Source organism: Rutidosis leptorrhynchoides, chromosome 4, assembly GCF_046630445.1.
Source record: "Rutidosis leptorrhynchoides isolate AG116_Rl617_1_P2 chromosome 4, CSIRO_AGI_Rlap_v1, whole genome shotgun sequence".
NCBI lineage: Eukaryota > Viridiplantae > Streptophyta > Magnoliopsida > Asterales > Asteraceae > Rutidosis > Rutidosis leptorrhynchoides.
The window spans coordinates 535,424,910-535,443,378 of record NC_092336.1 but is presented as its reverse complement, the minus strand read 5'-3'; the positions used below and the strand labels follow the sequence as shown (position 1 = coordinate 535,443,378).

The following is an 18,469-nucleotide window of genomic DNA, read 5'->3' as shown; positions in this document are numbered from 1 at the left end:
TTATTGGGTTTTATACTCAAAATCCAATGTAAACCTTTGATCTTAATGATAAAAATCGACTTAGATATGTTAAAGATCGACTAATATGAATGCTAGAACACCAGGGTATCGAATTGTACGTGTAGGATAGGTTAGGATTCGTAACCCCAACAATGAACCCTTAATACCCAATATATACTCACAGCACGTGCAACCGTGCGGTTGCATCTTGCAACCGTGCAGTTGCCCGTCTAACCGTACGGTTGCATTCCTGCAACTGTGCGGTTGCATACCAGCAGAGAAAGTTAAACAATAAAGCACTTTAACTTGATCATAATGAACTCGGAGACTAATTATGCACCAATGCTCCAACAAATGCAGTCCAAAAACATACGGAGTACTCTACATTTCTGGATGAGTTGACTATATATTTACTTGAGATATCCCTTAATTGTTAGTATAATCATTGTCTTTAGTTATCTTTTTTTAAGACAGAATATGAAGTTATTATGACAGTATATGTGAGTTGAATTACATATTTAAAACACCCATTGATGCAACATGTGCCTGTATTGAAGATGCTGTCTTTCAACTCCAATGTGTTTGTTTGGAGTATGATCAGACTTTTACAACTGCAACCAATCTTAATTTTTTTTTTTTACTTCTTTGCAGTCTCACAGAACTTTAGGTTCTAAGTGAACTTATGATTACATCTAGTTTTTAAAGTTTATATTATTCTATAGTTTTCGTGAATCGATTCAGAATATAAAACCTTGTGATCTGATACCAAGATAAAAAAAAAAACTAAAAAAAACAAACAAACATAAGATTATAGATTAAGAAATGACCAAATTACATTCAATCACTATCCACATGCCTCTTTAAAAAAAGCATGTAACATTTACATATCCTCAAATGTAACACATATCACAAACTGTAGGATCATTTTCTGGTCCATCATCATGTACAACATATAAGCTCATGAGTTCCACATTTCTCTAAAACCAATTGGTGATAGAGGGAGGTTCCCATAAGCTTATATAGGTACATTTGTTTCTTTCATTTTCCGATGTGGGACACAATGAATCGATTAGCTCCAACAATCACCCCCTTAATCGATTCATTCGAATGACACGTTCAATACCATCTCGACTCTTCCCGGACACCCGACCTCCTCCTCGGTCACGTCCATAGTCATCTCGGTTTGAACCTCCACTTCCATTCTGCACCGTCCACACATCTGGGCTATAACCAGGCTCTAATACCATTTGTAGGATCATTTTCAGGTCCATTACCATGTACAACATATAAGCTCATGAGTTTCACATTTCTCTAAAACCAATTGGTGATAGAGGGAGGTTCCCATAAGCTTATATAGGTACATTTGTTTCTTTCATTTTCCGATGTGAGACACAATGAATCGATTAGCTCAAACACAAACTATATGCTTGATAATGTAAAATCAACATATTAAATAGTTCATGTTCAGGATAAAATGAAATTACATGTGTCTGTACCTCATTGGCTAGTTATGCACAATTGCATACATAGATCTCAAAACAAAAAATAAAATAAAAAATCATATCGTCTACACCATTGTATACCACCATGGTTTCTAAACTGGTCCCACATAGAATATCATCAACCAATGGGAATATAAAAAAAATTCTCATCGGACTCTCCATAATCCTTAACTTGAGTTGTATATATACACCACCTTCTCCCATTCAAGAAAATCACTCAAACAGTAACCAATTCATTCTTTTCTAAAAATCACATATTTATCTTACAAATCCATGGCTGCTTCAACAATTGCTATCTCATCGTCCTTCGTTGGGCAGGCGGTGAAACCTGCTCCATTTGCATCAGGGGTAGTTTCTGGTGATGGAAAGGTGTCCATGCGAAAATCCGCCTCAAAAGTTGCGCCGTCTAGCAGCGATTTTTTTTAAAATAGTAATTTTTTTTAACCTTCTTGTAAAAATAGAAAAATCAATTTTTTTCTTACAAAAATGGTAAAACCGAAGTTTGAAACTTCGGTTTTGCCAAATCCGAAGTTTCAAACTTTGGATTTTATTTTTATTATTTTTTTTACAAAAAAAAAAATTTATAATAAAAAAAAAGCAAAACCGAAGTTTGAAACTTCAGTTTTGCTTTTTTTTTTTCTTTTTTTTTTTTACCCTATACCTATATAATTAAGGGGACTCATATTTTCACTAGCTTTTTTTATAAATCCACTCATTTTTTATTGCTCTACCCAAAATACCCTTTAATCATACCAATTAATTAATTGTTTGTGTCCCTTTTACATCTTGCACTTCTTCCCAAGTCTCATCATTACTTCTAATGCACTTCTTCCCAAGTCTCACCGGGTAGTGATATCTACACAACCAATTTTTACAAATACACAACCAAACATGCTTTACAGTATTGTACTGTACAACACTGTAAAGCATGTTTGGTTGTGTATTTGTAAAAATTGGTTATGTATATATCATCACCCTTACTTCTAATGCATTTCTTCCCAAATCCATTATTTCATCTCTGGAAATTTTGTAAGTATCCTTTTCACCCAGCCTCGTGATTTTCTTTCAAAATACACTATGTCACCTAAAATCGTCTCTATCTTTTTAATCGAAACAATAAATAATGCACTTTCAGGTATGTGTAGGAGGTGTGGGTCACTATTTTAAGATCTCAAATAGCTTTAAACACAAGCCCTCTCAAAAATTATGAACTCTATCACTTGCGTTTAATTTCTACTAAACCGAAGTTTTAAAAAAAAAGAAAAAAAACAAAACCGAAGTTTGAAACTTCGGATTTGGCAAAACCGAAGTTCCAAACTTCGGTTTTACCATTTTCGAAATGATTTTGATAATATTTCCATTTTTGCAAGGCTCATTAAAAAAATTACTATTTTAAAAAAAAATCGTCTAGCAGCCCATGGTACGGGCCAGACAGAGTCAAGTACCTAGGCCCATTCTCTGGTGAGGCTCCTTCGTACCTCACCGGTGAGTTCCCTGGTGACTATGGCTGGGACACCGCGGGTCTTTCAGCTGACCCGGAAACATTCGCAATAAACCGTGAGCTTGAAGTTATCCACTGCAGATGGGCCATGCTTGGAGCACTTGGATGTGTCTTCCCTGAGCTCTTGGCTCGCAACGGTGTCAAGTTCGGTGAAGCAGTATGGTTCAAGGCTGGGGCACAGATCTTTAGTGAAGGAGGACATGACTATTTGGGCAACCCAAGCTTGGTTCATGCACAGAGCATATTAGCTATCTGGGCTACACAAGTTATCTTGATGGGTGCTGTTGAGGGCTACAGAATTGCTGGTAGGCCACTTGGAGAGGTCGTCGACCCGCTTTACCCGGGTGGGAGTTTTGACCCATTAGGACTTGCTGATGATCCTGAAGCGTTTGCTGAGTTGAAGGTGAAAGAGATCAAGAACGGTAGACTAGCTATGTTCTCCATGTTCAGGTTCTTTGTACAAGCTATTGTAACCGGAAAGGGTCCATTAGAAAACCTTGCTGATCATCTTGCAGACCCAGTGAGCAACAACGCATGGGCCTTCGCCACTAACATTGTACCTGGAAAATAAAATTGAATTGTAGATTGTTGTAAATTATTAAGAAATATATATTTAGACAACTTCATAATTCGCTGACTTGATTCTCATTCTACCTCTTATTTTACGGTATCTTCATACACTTGAGTTAACCCATTTGACTTGGTTACCCATTTGACCCATTTTGGAATAACCACAACCCATATAAACTCAATCATAATGATGTACTTTGAGCAATGAACTATGAACTGCAAACTTAACAACTAACAGAGACTCTTCATTGAAATGTGGAAACACGAAAAACAAATGAAAAATTGTGTAGCGTTTTTCGTAGTGGATGCACTTCGGCCCATATTCTGGTGTTTGAAGATACGATGTACATTTTCATTAGATATATAGACACTATTAACATTTTTTTATCCATATACTTTCAATGGATCTAGTGAAATCGAGATGTCTGCCAATTGCATTCTACATTAGGTATTGTATTTCCGCATTTTAATTATAATAAACTTCGTCTGACCTACAAAGATCAAGTTATATTAGTAGTTTGAAATTTATCAACTTTCTCTGTCAACCATATGTTTATCAATATCTTTTAAACTTTTCGACGATGTATTTATTGCTTCGTGAATTTGCTAATATAATAGAGGTAAGCCTCTGCGCAGCAAGCCCTGTCAGCTTCTAGGTGAAGTAACTGTAAGCAGTACGTAATGAAGTTTTAAGTTTTCAAATTTGAATGCGAAATCAACGTATAAACCCGTATAACTAGAAGGTGAAAACTTTGAAAGATTTGATTATGAATTAGTCCATTTACTTTAATTCAAAATAAAAACAAATCAAATGGGTCAAGTTGGCCATAGTTTTCTCAAACTGCATTGTTTCTGCTTAAGATCTCATCTCATCTTCATTTGAGTTTTGTATTCATATATGGCGCACTAATAATTTTTGAAAAACTAATTAAACAAAAGTGTTCTAAATCAACCTAATCTGACCCATTTCTATTGACGCCAAAGCATTACCCATTTTGAAAAATAACAATTCTTACCCAACCAGCCCGAAAACCCATCTGGCCACTGTTTATTTGAAAACTCATATATTTGAGACTACTTCCATATTCAAAATCTAGTAACCCACCGCGAATTCCATCCACAAGTTTTATCAAATATATAGCATTGTCTTCATCGACCAACGGCAATGGATCTCATCTGTAGGCCTTCGTTTAGCCACTAGTAATTCTTGACCCAACCCTACAATATGGCTTATTAGCTCATCATTTTTGTCAATAATATAAAATAACTTACCAGTTTTTATGCTCATATATCTTTATACGCTCTTGTTAAATTTCTTATACCATTATACTTGTAGCCCTACCTACAGGCTACAACTCCAATTGGATAACGAATCAAATACCATCAACTAGAATATCTTGGCCCAACCCTGCAAAATATGGCTTATTAGCTCATCCTTTTTGTCCTAAATATATAAAATAACTTATCGGTTTCTACTTATCTACATATCTATATACCATTTGTTAGATTTCTTACACATTATTCCAACTCATCTGAATATCTAATCAGATCTCATCAACCAATTGTATTAAAGCTACATATCCTAATATATCAGTCTTTATAATGTCATAAACATATAAATACTACTAGGCACCATATCAAACTCAACCAACCAACACAATAACCTTTGTTTCTACTACACACATACTCCTTCCTTCAATTATTCTCTTCAAAACCATGGCTGCTTCTACAATGTCCATTTCGTCGTCCTTTGTTGGGCAGGTAGTGAAACCTGCTCCATTTGCATCAGGGGTGGTTTCTGGTAATGGAAAGGTGTCCATGAGAAAAGCCGCCCCAAAAGCTGCACCGTCTAGCAGCCCATGGTACGGCCCAGACAGAGTCAAGTACCTAGGACCATTTTCTGGCGAGGCTCCTTCATACCTCACCGGTGAGTTCCCCGGTGACTATGGCTGGGACACCGCTGGTCTATCAGCCGACCCTGAAACGTTTGCTAAAAACCGTGAGCTTGAAGTCATCCACTGCAGATGGGCCATGCTTAATTGGTGCACTTGGGTGTGTCTTCCCTGAGCTCTTGGCTCGCAATGGTGTCAAGTTCGGTGAAGCAGTATGGTTCAAGGCTGGAGCACAGATCTTTAGTGAGGGAGGACTTGACTACTTGGGTAACCCAAGCTTGGTTCATGCGCAGAGCATATTAGCCATCTGGACTACACAAGTAATCTTGATGGGTGCTGTTGAGGGCTACAGAGTCGCTGGTGGACCACTAGGAGAGGTTGTTGACCCGCTTTACCCTGGTGGCAGTTTTGACCCATTAGGACTTGCTGATGATCCTGAAGCGTTTGCTGAGCTAAAAGTGAAAGAGCTCAAGAATGGTAGACTAGCCATGTTCTCAATGTTCGGTTTCTTTGTACAAGCCATTGTGACTGGAAAAGGTCCACTAGAGAACCTTGCTGACCATCTTGCAGACCCAGTCAGCAACAACGCTTGGGCTTTTGCAACCAACTTTGCCCCTGGAAAATAAAATTAATTCATCGCTGTAATATAATAGATTGTCAATAATTGAGAAATAATATATATTACATTAAATTTCAATATCCCTTTTTGGTAAGCTATACGGTATATTATACTAGATCATACTCAAGTCCGCATAGTTGGTCACCATTGTGAAATATAGGCTGTAATCACCTGAAATATATATTAGGTCGCCGTGTAGTACTATGGACTATGGAAGATAACAACTTTATGTGTGAATCTGGTGTTTATCAAACGTTTTCATATTTTTATTTAATAAAACACACAAAACAAGAGTTGGAAACCTTGATTTTACTAATGATTTGGTCAATAGATATCGTGATTCAATATGAATTGAAAACAAGTTTGCGGGTTGAACTGGCTCAAGTCTCTCAAAATGTACAACAATGCTTAAAAACCTTCTTCTATATTTTTATTTAAATACTTAAAATTTGTAACCATATAAAGTTGGTTGGTCACACACCAGTTATGTTTGACAACATTGAAAGAAAAAGAAGTGTTCTAGATCAACTCAATTCAACCCATTTCTATCAGCATCAATATTTTATCCGTTTTTGAACAATTTCAATTACTTAACCAGCCCAAATGCCCACCTTGTCACTATATACCATCCCCCAAAAGGATATTCATATACGGATTATTTGACTGTACCGCCCAGAGCCCCAATTTGACCCGTTTTAAACAATTACAATTATTCAATCAGCCCAAATTCCCACCTTGTCACTGGACAGGTGGTGAAACCTGCTCAGTTTGCATCAGGAGTATCTGATACGGGAAGGGTGAAAATGAGGAAACCCAATGCAAAAGCTGCACCGTCCAACAGCGCATGGTATGGACCAAAAAAAGTCAAATACCTCGGTCCTTACCAAAGGGCCTTTGGCCTAGCGGTATCGCGGTGCCCCTTTGACTTTGAGGTCATGGGTTCGAGTCATGTTTACGATTATTCGAGTAAAATTATGTAGGGTGCGTGAGTTTGTTGTTCTTAGAAAATAAAAGTACCTCGGTCCTTTCTTTGGTGAGGTGGACCACTTGGAGAGGTGGTTGACCCGCTTTACTGTAGCGACCTGACAAAATCGTCATTGACGGCGCCGTCTACTTAGGTCCCGTTACGTGGTCATAAGTCTTTAAAACAACGTTTGACCAAAAGTATGTCGCATTCATTTCAAAAGTAAAGATGTTTCAAGGTTTACAAAGTAGTTCGACAACTAGTTACATGACAAAGTTTAAAGTACAATTGAAACATATGGGACACAATTTAAAAGTAGCCAAAAGACGCTCCACGTATGCATGTATACTCGACATCCAAGCAAGTATCAAAAGTAATGAGCGGAAGCATGTATCACAAAACGTTCAATGACCTGAGAAAAACATAGAAATCTGTCAACGAAAACGTTGGTGAAATCATAGGTTTAAGTAAGTAAGTACAAGTGAACCACAAGATTTGTAACATCGAAATAATAGTTAACCATTCCAAAATTTGTTTCACGAGCACCCAATTATCAATGCTTAACATTCCTTCCATAGAACCCCATCACAATAGTGTTAGAACATACACTGTTTCTCGAAAATATATTTCATTCGTAAACGGTAGCGAACCGCCTGAATGAGGGTTTGTCAAACCCATATGGCCATATAACATAAGTTCTCGCTTACACCCGGCAAGTGTAACTAATGATAATTGAATTGAGGATTTTTGTTCAAACTCGTATGTAGAATGTTTGTTTTTCTGTACTTGTGTTCACTTAGTAAAAAGAAACTTTTATGTTTTCTCATCCCAAATATAAGTTTAAAAGAGTAAACGTGGGACTATGATCTCACCTTGAGTGCACGTATAAAAAGTACTTCAACAAGTAAACGTGTGCAAAAACGAATTGCAAGGTTATTTTCGGTAAAAACAACGCTAAAGGATCTTGCACAGTTTTGAAGTCAAAGTATAGATTTGAAAGATGTAGAGATCTAAGAATGATGTCACTGGTTCAGAGTTATGACTTGGATTCTGATCCGTCAATATCAGAATATGTATTTGAATTTGTATGGAAACGATTGTATATCGCTGTGAGCATAGTTAATAATTTTTGAATCAAAGTTGAAGAATGTACAGTGTAACATATTAATTGTGAACTTAAATATTTCTCGAGTAGTACCTACTCGTTAAAGATTTCACAATTAATACTTTGTACAAAAGAATTTTTATTACCGTCTTTATGAAAATATATGTATGTATATTTTTTTTCAAATCTAATACAGATTTAATGAGTTAATATCATATTAAGCTCATTTGATTTTCGACTTGACTTAGAAATGATTAATCTCTAAAACATTAAAGATTACATAATCTTTGCGGAGTATTTCGCTAATGTAATCGATACTTCATTATTTATTCTTATTTCTCGGTGAAGGATGTTGATGCTTGTGGAATCTTTGTGAACCTTACAAGGCACAGATGATGTTTTCTGGAAAGTTTCGAGTACATCGAAAATAAAAATGTAAAATCAATTATGTAATTGAATAATACACTTGGTTTATTATGAAATGGAATTCATTAAGTTGAAACAGAGATTGTAGTTAACAATGGTTAAGTTGTTAAGGAAGGATGTACATCATTGCATATTAGTAATATGAACTAACCGAGTAGTACCTACCAGTTAAGATTCACACGTAATAGCTTAGTACGAAAAGATTTATTTTGATTTCAAAATTCATATATATTAAATATACATAAAATTTCTTCAGGGGAAATAAGTTAATACTTCATCGGTTATTGTTGCTGGTATTTCTTGGTAACTACGATGCGTATGACGTTGATGTTCAAGGTACATATTGTGATGTTGGGGCTTGCGGTGCGGATGTTGTTGGTGGTGGTAATGGTACTGTTGGTGTTGTTGTCGGTGGTATTGTTGATGCCGGTGATACTGTTGGTGCTTGTAACCTTTGCACCATATTCTCCAAAGCCACTACCCGAGCTCGAAGCTCGTTGACTTCTTCTACTACACCGGAATGATTGGCGGTTCGGACTAGCGGATGAATAAGATCCAGAATTTGAGAGAGTATATGATCATGACGAGATATTCTGGAGATGAGAGAGAAAATGGTATTACGAACATGTTCGCCGGTAAGTGCTTCAGGTTCTTCGCTAAGAGGGCAATGTGGTGGATGGAAGGGATCGCCTTCTTCTTGTCTCCAATAATTAAGTAGGCTACGAACCCATCCCCAATTCATCCAGAATAGGTGATGGCTGATTGGTTGATCCATTCCGGTTACACTGTCTTCGGAATTCAGGTGAATATCCATATCGGAATAGCTGTCAGAGTTTAAGGAATTTGAACTAGATACGGGATCCATCTTGTATAATTAGGGAGATGATTTTTGATATGAATTAGATTATAGAATTTAGTTTGGTATTCTTCAATACATAATTTACATATGTATATATAATACGCTTCTCAAATAGCATACGTCCGTTAAAAGGCTAGCGCTCTAGCTCGGACGGGGATATCAAGTCCTATGGATCCATATACTACTACTCGCGCCTACCAGTTCTTATAACCGGCAGTTACTAGTTATCAAAGCTAAGGGATTTTCGGTTCAAACTCAGTATAGAATTTAGTATGTACTTGTGTCCATTGTGTTTAAAATAAAGTGCATGTATTCTCAGCCCAAAAATATAGATTGCAAAAGCAATTAAAAAGGGAGCAAATGAAACTCACGCATATAAATATTGTAAAATAGTTAATAAAGCATTTGCATGTATTCTTAGCCCAAAATGTAATGAGTAAAAAGGGATTCAAATGAAACTCACCTTAGCAGCATATAAAGTCGTTCACCAAAATGTGACTGAAACTCGGATTACCAAATAACCGTATATCTCAACCTAGAGAACATATGTTGGTCAATAAATGTCTATCAAGCTAGGTCAGGTCATAGTGTATCACAATCCTAATGCTCGAGATCGACATACAAAAGTTATCCAATGTCGTTTCAAAAAGTCAATTTTGACAGTTGTTTAACAAAACGAGACGTACCTTATATAAGGATTCATTTACTCGGTTGGTAATATTCAAAAATCCAAATTATCAAACTCGTAAACGAGTTGTTTAAATCTTAATTGTAGATTCAAAAGCAATTTCAATTAACGTCAATTATAATTCAGTTGATCATATCTTTTAATCCGTTCATCGAAATTATTCGATATCTAAATGAAAAGTTATTGATTTTTCGCCAGCTTTCCAAAAACATGTATATCATATACTTTTTACCAGTAATATATGTATTTAATTCGTGATTCATTATAACTGTTTAACGACGAAATTTAGCATACAAGCATATAAATATATATATATATATATATATATATATATATATATATATATATATATATATATATATATATATATATATATATATATATATATATATATATATATATATATATATATATATATATACTCGAGCACTAGACATTGATACACAATTAATATAAAAAAAAAATATGAGTGCTTACGTATCAATATTGAGATTCAATATTGTAGGAAAGTACGTAGACGCAACAGAGATGATAAACACTAGATTTGATTCACAAATATACCCCCGAACATTACCCATAACCTCCTTGGCAATAACCCATAATTTCCTTAGCTCTATCCCGCTCGAAAACATATTTTGAAAGTGACACGCTCATGACCTCGTCGTAGTATTTTAGGTATATATACTACTAATAATAATATTATAATAAGATTAATAATAATAATAATAATAATAATAATAATAATAATAATAATAATAATATAAAAAAATAATAATACTGAGGAATGAATCGAGCTTTTATAGTATGTGGCCTGCTACAGTACCTCATGCGATCGCATGAGTTTTCAGTGTTTTTGCCATGCGATCGCATGGCCGCATTATCCGTTTTTGTTTCCTAGTTCGTCGACATCAAATAGTGTTTACTGTAGCAAATAGTGTTACTGTAACACTGTAGCAAAATACGGTTTCACTGTAGCAAATAGTGTTTTACTGTAGCAAAGTCATTTTACTGTAGCAAATAGTGTTTTACTGTAGGAAAGTCGTTTTTACTTGTACACATATATATATATATATATATATATATATATATATATATATATATATATATATATATATATATATATATATATATATATATATATATATATATATATATATATATATATATATATATATATATATATATATATATACATACATATAATTGTTCATGAATCGTCGAGAGCAGTCAAATGTAATGAAACAGTTCTAAAATTTTGAGATTCAACTTCATAGACTTTGCTTATCGTGTCGGAAACGTTAAATCATTTAAAGATAAAGTTTAAATTTGGTCAAAAATTTCCGGATTGTCACATTAACATACTTTGACGTTCATCCTTTGCTATACAACATTCTAATTTGTTATCTGTTAAATTTATCACCAATATTGACTAAAAGTAGACGAAACCTCTCAATCAATTTGAATAAACGACACACTTAGCAAATCGAGCATTTTATCAGGTCTAATTTTAAAATTATTTTAATCAATTCAGAAGCTTTTCAATGGATAGATCTCAAAAAAATACACATTTCGGTAACTAAATCGGAGCTACGAGTCAAATGATATGGTCATTCAAAATTTTAACGCACCACGCACCGTGCGTGGTGCGTGTTTGCGAGGAAAAATGGTTGTCTTGATGAATATATTAGTAGCACGCATCTCGCACAAAGCATGATGTGTGGTGCGAGATCACAAGACATTTTTGCAATTACGATTTTTTGAAGGCATTTTGTTAAACACTTTCGGAAACGAAGGTATTTCGACCAATTTCACTATTTTCCCCCACTCATGGGCTATCTTCTGCGGGCCCTTATCATGTATGGGTTTGACTTCACTGACACATTTGACTCACTCTCCCTTAGGGGAGGTGAGGGTTCGATTCCACTAGGTGAGGATTTTCCAAATAATTGGATTAAAAACCATTCTTACCGGGCCCAAATGATCCCTTGGTCCCACGCATGCGAAGATTGAAACAATGACAATGCAGGTTCGTTTATCGGGCCTGGCATGCTGTGAGGAAATGGGTGATGGTGTTTCGTCAGGCTCCAGTGGGCTACCGGGGACCGCTGGATGGGTTGACAATGTCAACACAGGACTAACATGTCCCTGCCAATATGCCAATACACATGTTTCGAAACAATCAAGGCTTGTAGTATGGGGCGACTCCACCCCCTAGTTACCTGTTGCATTTGACTTTTGCCTATGACATTTTTACACAATACATTCGAGTCATTTAGAAACATCGCTGAATAGCCTTTGTGTTGGTATCATACATAAACATAAACAATTGACATTATATTATGAAGCTATATATACACTAATACACAGTGATCTATCAGTAACACAACTTTGTTATTAGTGCTTCCATCTTTATAATGTAACTAGGAGTTGATAACCCTTTTAAACATGATATTAAAATTAAATTGTCACTCGAAGATATTTCTACCTAAGATATTTTTCCACTCATCCAGACCCACAATTAGACACCAGTGAGTACATTCAGTCAATGCTACACCCACAACTGCTACTTTTATCATTATGGTTTAGGAGTGTAGGACCATGCATTCATCCTAGAATTCATGTGAAACAAACTACTTTGCATTGATTTTTGGGGTACCAAGACATAATGTCATCAATTCAATTACTTTAAAGTTACTATAGTAGTACTAATTTAATTTAAAGTTACTATAGTAGTACTACTTTGTAACTTTACTCAAGTTAGTTGTGCATTTAAAAATTGAATTTTATGTTATCTGTTTTAATCATAGATCTATCATCTATGTTAACAAAAGGGACTTTTAACTAGCTGTATATTATGAGTAACTCCTATAATCTAGTAGTTATAGATTCAAGCTTTGAGTGTAAATATTTCCTCAATTGTAAATATTTTGTCATTATATAAAAAATCGTAGAACTATGTTAGTCAAAAACACAAATAACTTAAAAGTTCTTTTTCTTCTGGGTTGATAGGGATGGCAATGGGCGAAAAAACTCGTGACCTGCAGGTACTCGTGTTCGTGACGAGCTGGTATTTATGAAAAAATGTACCCGTGGCCAGAGGCGGACCTTCAAGGGAGGCGTGGAAGGGTGCCAGCCCTCCCAGTATTTTGCGTTATTAGTAGAAATTTAATATTATACAGGTTTAAAAAATAAAACTTTTATATATTAGCCCTTCCAGAATATTATAACTAGCCTTTTCAAAATACGTTGGAATATTTTCGCCCTCTCAGTAGTAAAGTTCAAGATTCGCCACTGCCCGTGGCACAAGCTGGGTAAAATTTTGTACACGTTGGCAAATCGCGGGCGGGTCAAGGTATTTCCTATCCGACGCAAGTAAAACCCGACCCGTGAATCCGTGATGTCCGTTTGAGCTACCCACGAGTATACCCGTTTACCCCATACATATACTTAATTATATACTATATAATTTAGATTTTATAATGTATTTTTATAATTATTCGCGGGTTTTACCCGTGGGTAGTATAGATGCACAAAAATCGGATCCGGACCGGAACCGGATTTAAAAAAACCGGACAAAAAAAAACCGGATTTTTTAGGATCCGGTTCCGGATCCGGTTCTCGGGGTCGGTTTTTTTTCTGATTTTTTTTCGGAATCGGATTTTTTCGGATCTCGACCGGATTTTTTTCGGACTAAGATCTTTGTCGGATTTTGATTTTTACCGGTTAAATTTTCACCGGTTCGATTTTTATAACTTTTGAACAACAATAATATAATCAATATAAGCAAAATGTATAACGCTTAAACAACTAACAACATTTTTATTCAAATGATTAACCACTATAGATAATATAATTAACAATAACAATACATTTATTTGAACGATACAAGTTACAACTATAAGTATACAAAAATTAATACATTATTCGAGCTTCGGCATGGCCATCACCCGATAATGTATTACGAGCAAAGTATATCGAGCTTCGGCATTGCCATCACCCATTATACATTACTCGTCTTGCCTTCGTCGTTCGCAATATGCTTCACTTGCTTCAAATTCGGGGTCATCAACCGCAAATGTTCGTTGGTAATTTGCAATATATTCGTCCATGTTAATGGGATCATATTCACCTTCCTCAACTTCGGTCTCGGTATTTCCTTCGGTTGATGAAGGTGATAATCCCGCTTCTATTTCTTCCATCTCTATAAAATCTTCAACGTCATTATCTAACGGACATTCTAATGACGTTTGATCTTGTATCCTATCTACCCCGTCCAAATAATCCTTCAAACATACACATACTTCCACGGCTTGGGGGTAAGTCTTGACATTCTTTCTGAAATAATTCGACCGCTAAGAGAAAAAGCCGATTCGGAAGCTACGGTTGAAGCTTGAACGGCTAATAAGTCACGAACCATAGCGGATATTATTGGATAGGTGTCTTCTTTTGTTTTCCACCAAGCCAAAACATCAAAGTTGTGAAATTGTTCGGGATTCATGTTTAGTGTAAAGTTTCCAATCTTGTAATTTCCCAACTCGCTTGTGGGTACCGATGTTCGGGCACGTTTTGAAGCGTCTTCACGTAATTGGTTAAAAAGACTAATATTAAGGTCTCGGGCCCTTCGAGAAGATGATCCGCTCTCAAATTGGTCAACAATTGGGTTTGATTGTCGACCATAAGTTGTTGCATAAATTGAAAATAATTGCTCAAAGGTGTTATTAAATTCGAATATTTGGTTGTTTATATAGTTGGGTTCGGCGTCTTTGGGACCATGAATACAATCCAAATTTTGATATATTGTTGTCATCAAAAGTTCCACCCCATTAAAATTGATTTTCGGGTCAAGTGCGGCCGCAAATAAAAAAACTTTAGGTATTGTTCCAAAATATTTTTTTAGTTTTTTTCTTATGTGAAAAACGGTTTGTCTAAAAATACGATTATTTGAGTTCGCAAATTCGTTAATTTTTTCCGTCATTATATAAAGTTGTTGTAAAACTAGTGAGCTAGTTGGTTAATAAACACCCGAAACTTTTATCGTTGCCTCTTTAAAAACTTGTAAAAAATTTGTTAATGCTTCCAAGTCATCCCATTCGTCGTTATCAATCGGTTCGGAATATCCCTTTCTAATTAGTCTATTATTAAAACCGATTAAAGTTTCTTTTTGTCGTAATATATTTTCAAACATAAGACAAGTAGAATTCCACCTAGTATTATTATCAAAATAAGGACCTAACCAAGTGCCATTACAAGTTTTAACAAAATTTTTATAGTTTTTATGTTGTTCGTTGCTCGTACGATATATCGTTACTAATAATTTTCTAAATTTATCTTTTAACGAACTACAATAAGTTAAACAATCTTGAAAGGCCAAGTTTATAATATGAGCAACACAACGTGTATGTATAAACGCACCATTTAAAACCGGTTGCATTCGTATTTTTAACATATCCATGGCACTAGTATTATTAGAAGCATTATCTAGCGAAATAGTAAAAACTTTATCGATTAAATTATATTCAATCAAAGTGTCTTGTATAATTTTTCTTAAATTATTACCATTATGCGGATAAGCAAATAATTTAAAAGCGATAGTCCGTTTCATTAATAATCACGAATCGGGATGAAACCAATGAGCGGTAACGGCTAAATAAGAATTTGCCGTTCCGTGTGGTGCGGTCCAAACATCGCAAGTTATAGAAACTTTATGTTTATATGTTCGAAAACCTTCAATTATATCATTTTTAGCTTTTTTCCATAATTTAAAAGCATCACGTCTTAGAGTAGTACGACTTACATTGTCATATCCCGGTTGTAGTCGGTTCCGAATTAGCTCCGTAAGCTTTGGATTGTCGAAGTGGTTGAAAGGAAGCCCTTGTTGAATGACAAACCTTGCCAAATCTTGACGAAGAGCTTCTTGATCGTATAAAAAAATCGAGCCATCCCGACCAAGTGTAGGTTGTGTCGGGTCTTGAGCGGCTCCCGGACAACTTTTTCCAAGATGTTTTCTTAAAGTAGAGTTACCCGCAACACCTAGGAACTTACCACATCTCTTGCAACGAGCTCTTTCTTGATTATCGGTCATCACGCACAAGTCAAAATTAGACCAAACGTCGCCTTTACGACTCGTATTTTTGATCATACGAACATCGTTGTTGGTATAACGTTGTGAAGATTGGGCAACGGAAGCGGCATCGGAAGCGGATGCTTGTGAATTATCCATTATAGGATTAGTAAGTAGAGTTTAGTGAGTAATTATAGTGTAATTATAGAGTTTTTTGAGATTTAGAGAGAAGAGAGAGAATTAGATGGTGTGTTTTCAACCAAAACTCAATACCATCTATTTATACTACACTTGAAGGGGTAAAATGGTCCATAAAAGTTCAAAACACTACAAAAAAAACGGTAGAAAACGGCTATTTTTTTTTTTTGAAATTCGAACTGACCCGAAAATCCGGATTTTATCCGGAAAAAATCCGGTTCCCATGCAACGGTTAGATCCGGTCGGATCCAGGAACCGGATCCGGTTCTGACAAGATCCGGATCCTGTCAGATCCGGTTTCGGAATTTTTTTTGGTTTTTTTTCGGATCCGGTTTTTTTGTGCACCTATAGCGGGTAGTGGGTATCCGTGACTAAAAATTAGTTAAAGTGCACATTTTGTAAACCCGCGGATTGAAGGTACGGATTAGAAAGTTCACCCATTGACAGGTAAACAGGTACTCGCGCGTAAAGAAAAATCTCGGCAAGCGAGTAGCGGGTACTAAAGAACCGTACCCATCACCCGCAGGTGGCATCCGGCTTCTGGCTAGACTTTATCTGTAGAATTTTTATTGCTATTCATAAATAAAAAACAAATAACTTAAATGGTAGCAATTTCAAATTTTCAAACAAACAGGGATTATTTATCCTTTTTATTATATACACGTACCTATTTAAACAATTAAAAAAAATGTAATCTAATGACTAATGAATTTAATAATAAAACTTACAAAAAAAAAAAGAAATAAAAAATTCTTCCCAAATCAATCCAAAACTGCATTCGGTCCAGTACATGCTTTCAAAACAGGGTCCCAAACCCATTGCACCAAAAACTTCCTTCCATTTCTTCCATTCATATTATAGGTCCGACCCGACCGATCTTTCATTACACTCCCAATATACCCACCTCCACCACCCGACCCGTATAACCCTTCGCACAAATCCCCAATTTCAGTCGGTGCTGTCGGATCTTCACCCGCATACCAAGCATTCACTAACGGATTCGAAGCCAATTCCGCCAGCTCATGTCCAATCACACTGACCATTCCGTCAATTCCAACATCACCGTTAGGCGGGTACAATACACCAGGCCCACCACTTCCCATATAACCCGGAACAGCAAACGGGTACGCACAAACTTCCGGGCATTGCTTACCCGAATTACCAATCCACGCGTACGGTAAAGTGTACCCCACTTTAGATGGAAACGTAAAATAATGAAACCCACAAACCGCCCGACAGAAATCTTGAACCGTGACGTCAGCAGAGGTTAGAATTAAAAAAGCTCCAGTTTTGTGGTCGATGGGTAACTTGGATGATTGTACGGATGATGAAATAACGTCTTGGATGGTGAGGCGTGTGAGGTGGGTCCCGTGGGAGTATTTACGATCGGAATATTCGCCGGCGATGAGAACATTCCGGGAGATGTTGGAGTTGGTTTGGTCGGTGTATAAGTTAAGTGTTTTCCACCAGTTGGATACGGAAGGGCCGGTGGTGGTGGGTCGGGTTGAGGGAGAAATGGATAGTAAAAAATCATGAATGGGTTGTTTTTGAAGTGGAGTCCAGTTACCGTACCAGATGAGATGAAGGTTAATTGGGGATGAAAGAACTGGGCCCATGTGGTATTTGAGGTTAACTAGATCAGATGAGCCTTCATATTTGTTGGATTGAGTGAATGTTTTGGGTGGGAGTTTAGGGTTTATGAGATTGTAAGGTTTTGGATTCAGGGTGTTGGAAGAAAGAACAGAAGTTGTTAGGAACAGGAAGAAGAAGAAGGTGAGGGGTAAAATGGACATTTTGGGTGAAATGATGGGGAATGAGTGTGAATGAGTGTGTGGTGAAATGGAAATGAAAGGAATTTATAAAGGAAGTGTAAAGGAAATGGGCTGGAGACAGCTGCATTGGGTTTTTTGGGAGTGATGCAAAGTGGAGAATTTTGAATTTGTAGGTGAAAATGACTAAAAAGCCCTTGGTATATCTTTTTGTGTTATGTATTTTTCTAACTTTGTTGGAATTTGTGGATTATTATTCCTCTGCTTTAGTTGATCTTTGTTTAATGAAAAAGAAAAACCCTGCTTAGTGTCGAG

At 36.0% G+C, this 18,469-nt stretch overlaps 2 protein-coding genes and 1 pseudogene across 2 annotated transcripts; 2 read left to right on the top strand and 1 right to left on the bottom strand.

Annotated features, from left to right (window-relative positions):
* Positions 1 to 2,949: 2,949 nt before the first annotated feature.
* LOC139845060 (chlorophyll a-b binding protein 3C, chloroplastic) lies at positions 2,950 to 3,640 on the top strand. Its single transcript, XM_071835287.1, has one exon. It carries the CDS (start codon positions 3,092 to 3,094, stop codon positions 3,572 to 3,574), a length of 483 nt encoding a protein of 160 aa, XP_071691388.1. The 5' UTR covers positions 2,950 to 3,091; the 3' UTR covers positions 3,575 to 3,640.
* A 1,649-nt stretch (positions 3,641 to 5,289) lies between these two features.
* LOC139845059 (chlorophyll a-b binding protein 1B, chloroplastic-like) lies at positions 5,290 to 6,211 on the top strand (annotated as a pseudogene).
* Positions 6,212 to 16,998: 10,787 nt separating this feature from the next.
* Positions 16,999 to 18,199, bottom strand: LOC139845058 (protein EXORDIUM-like 5). The gene has a single exon (XM_071835285.1). The coding sequence runs from the start codon at positions 18,176 to 18,178 to the stop codon at positions 17,147 to 17,149; it is 1,032 nt and encodes a 343-aa protein (XP_071691386.1). The 5' UTR covers positions 18,179 to 18,199; the 3' UTR covers positions 16,999 to 17,146.
* Between the last annotated feature and the right edge of the window lie 270 nt (positions 18,200 to 18,469).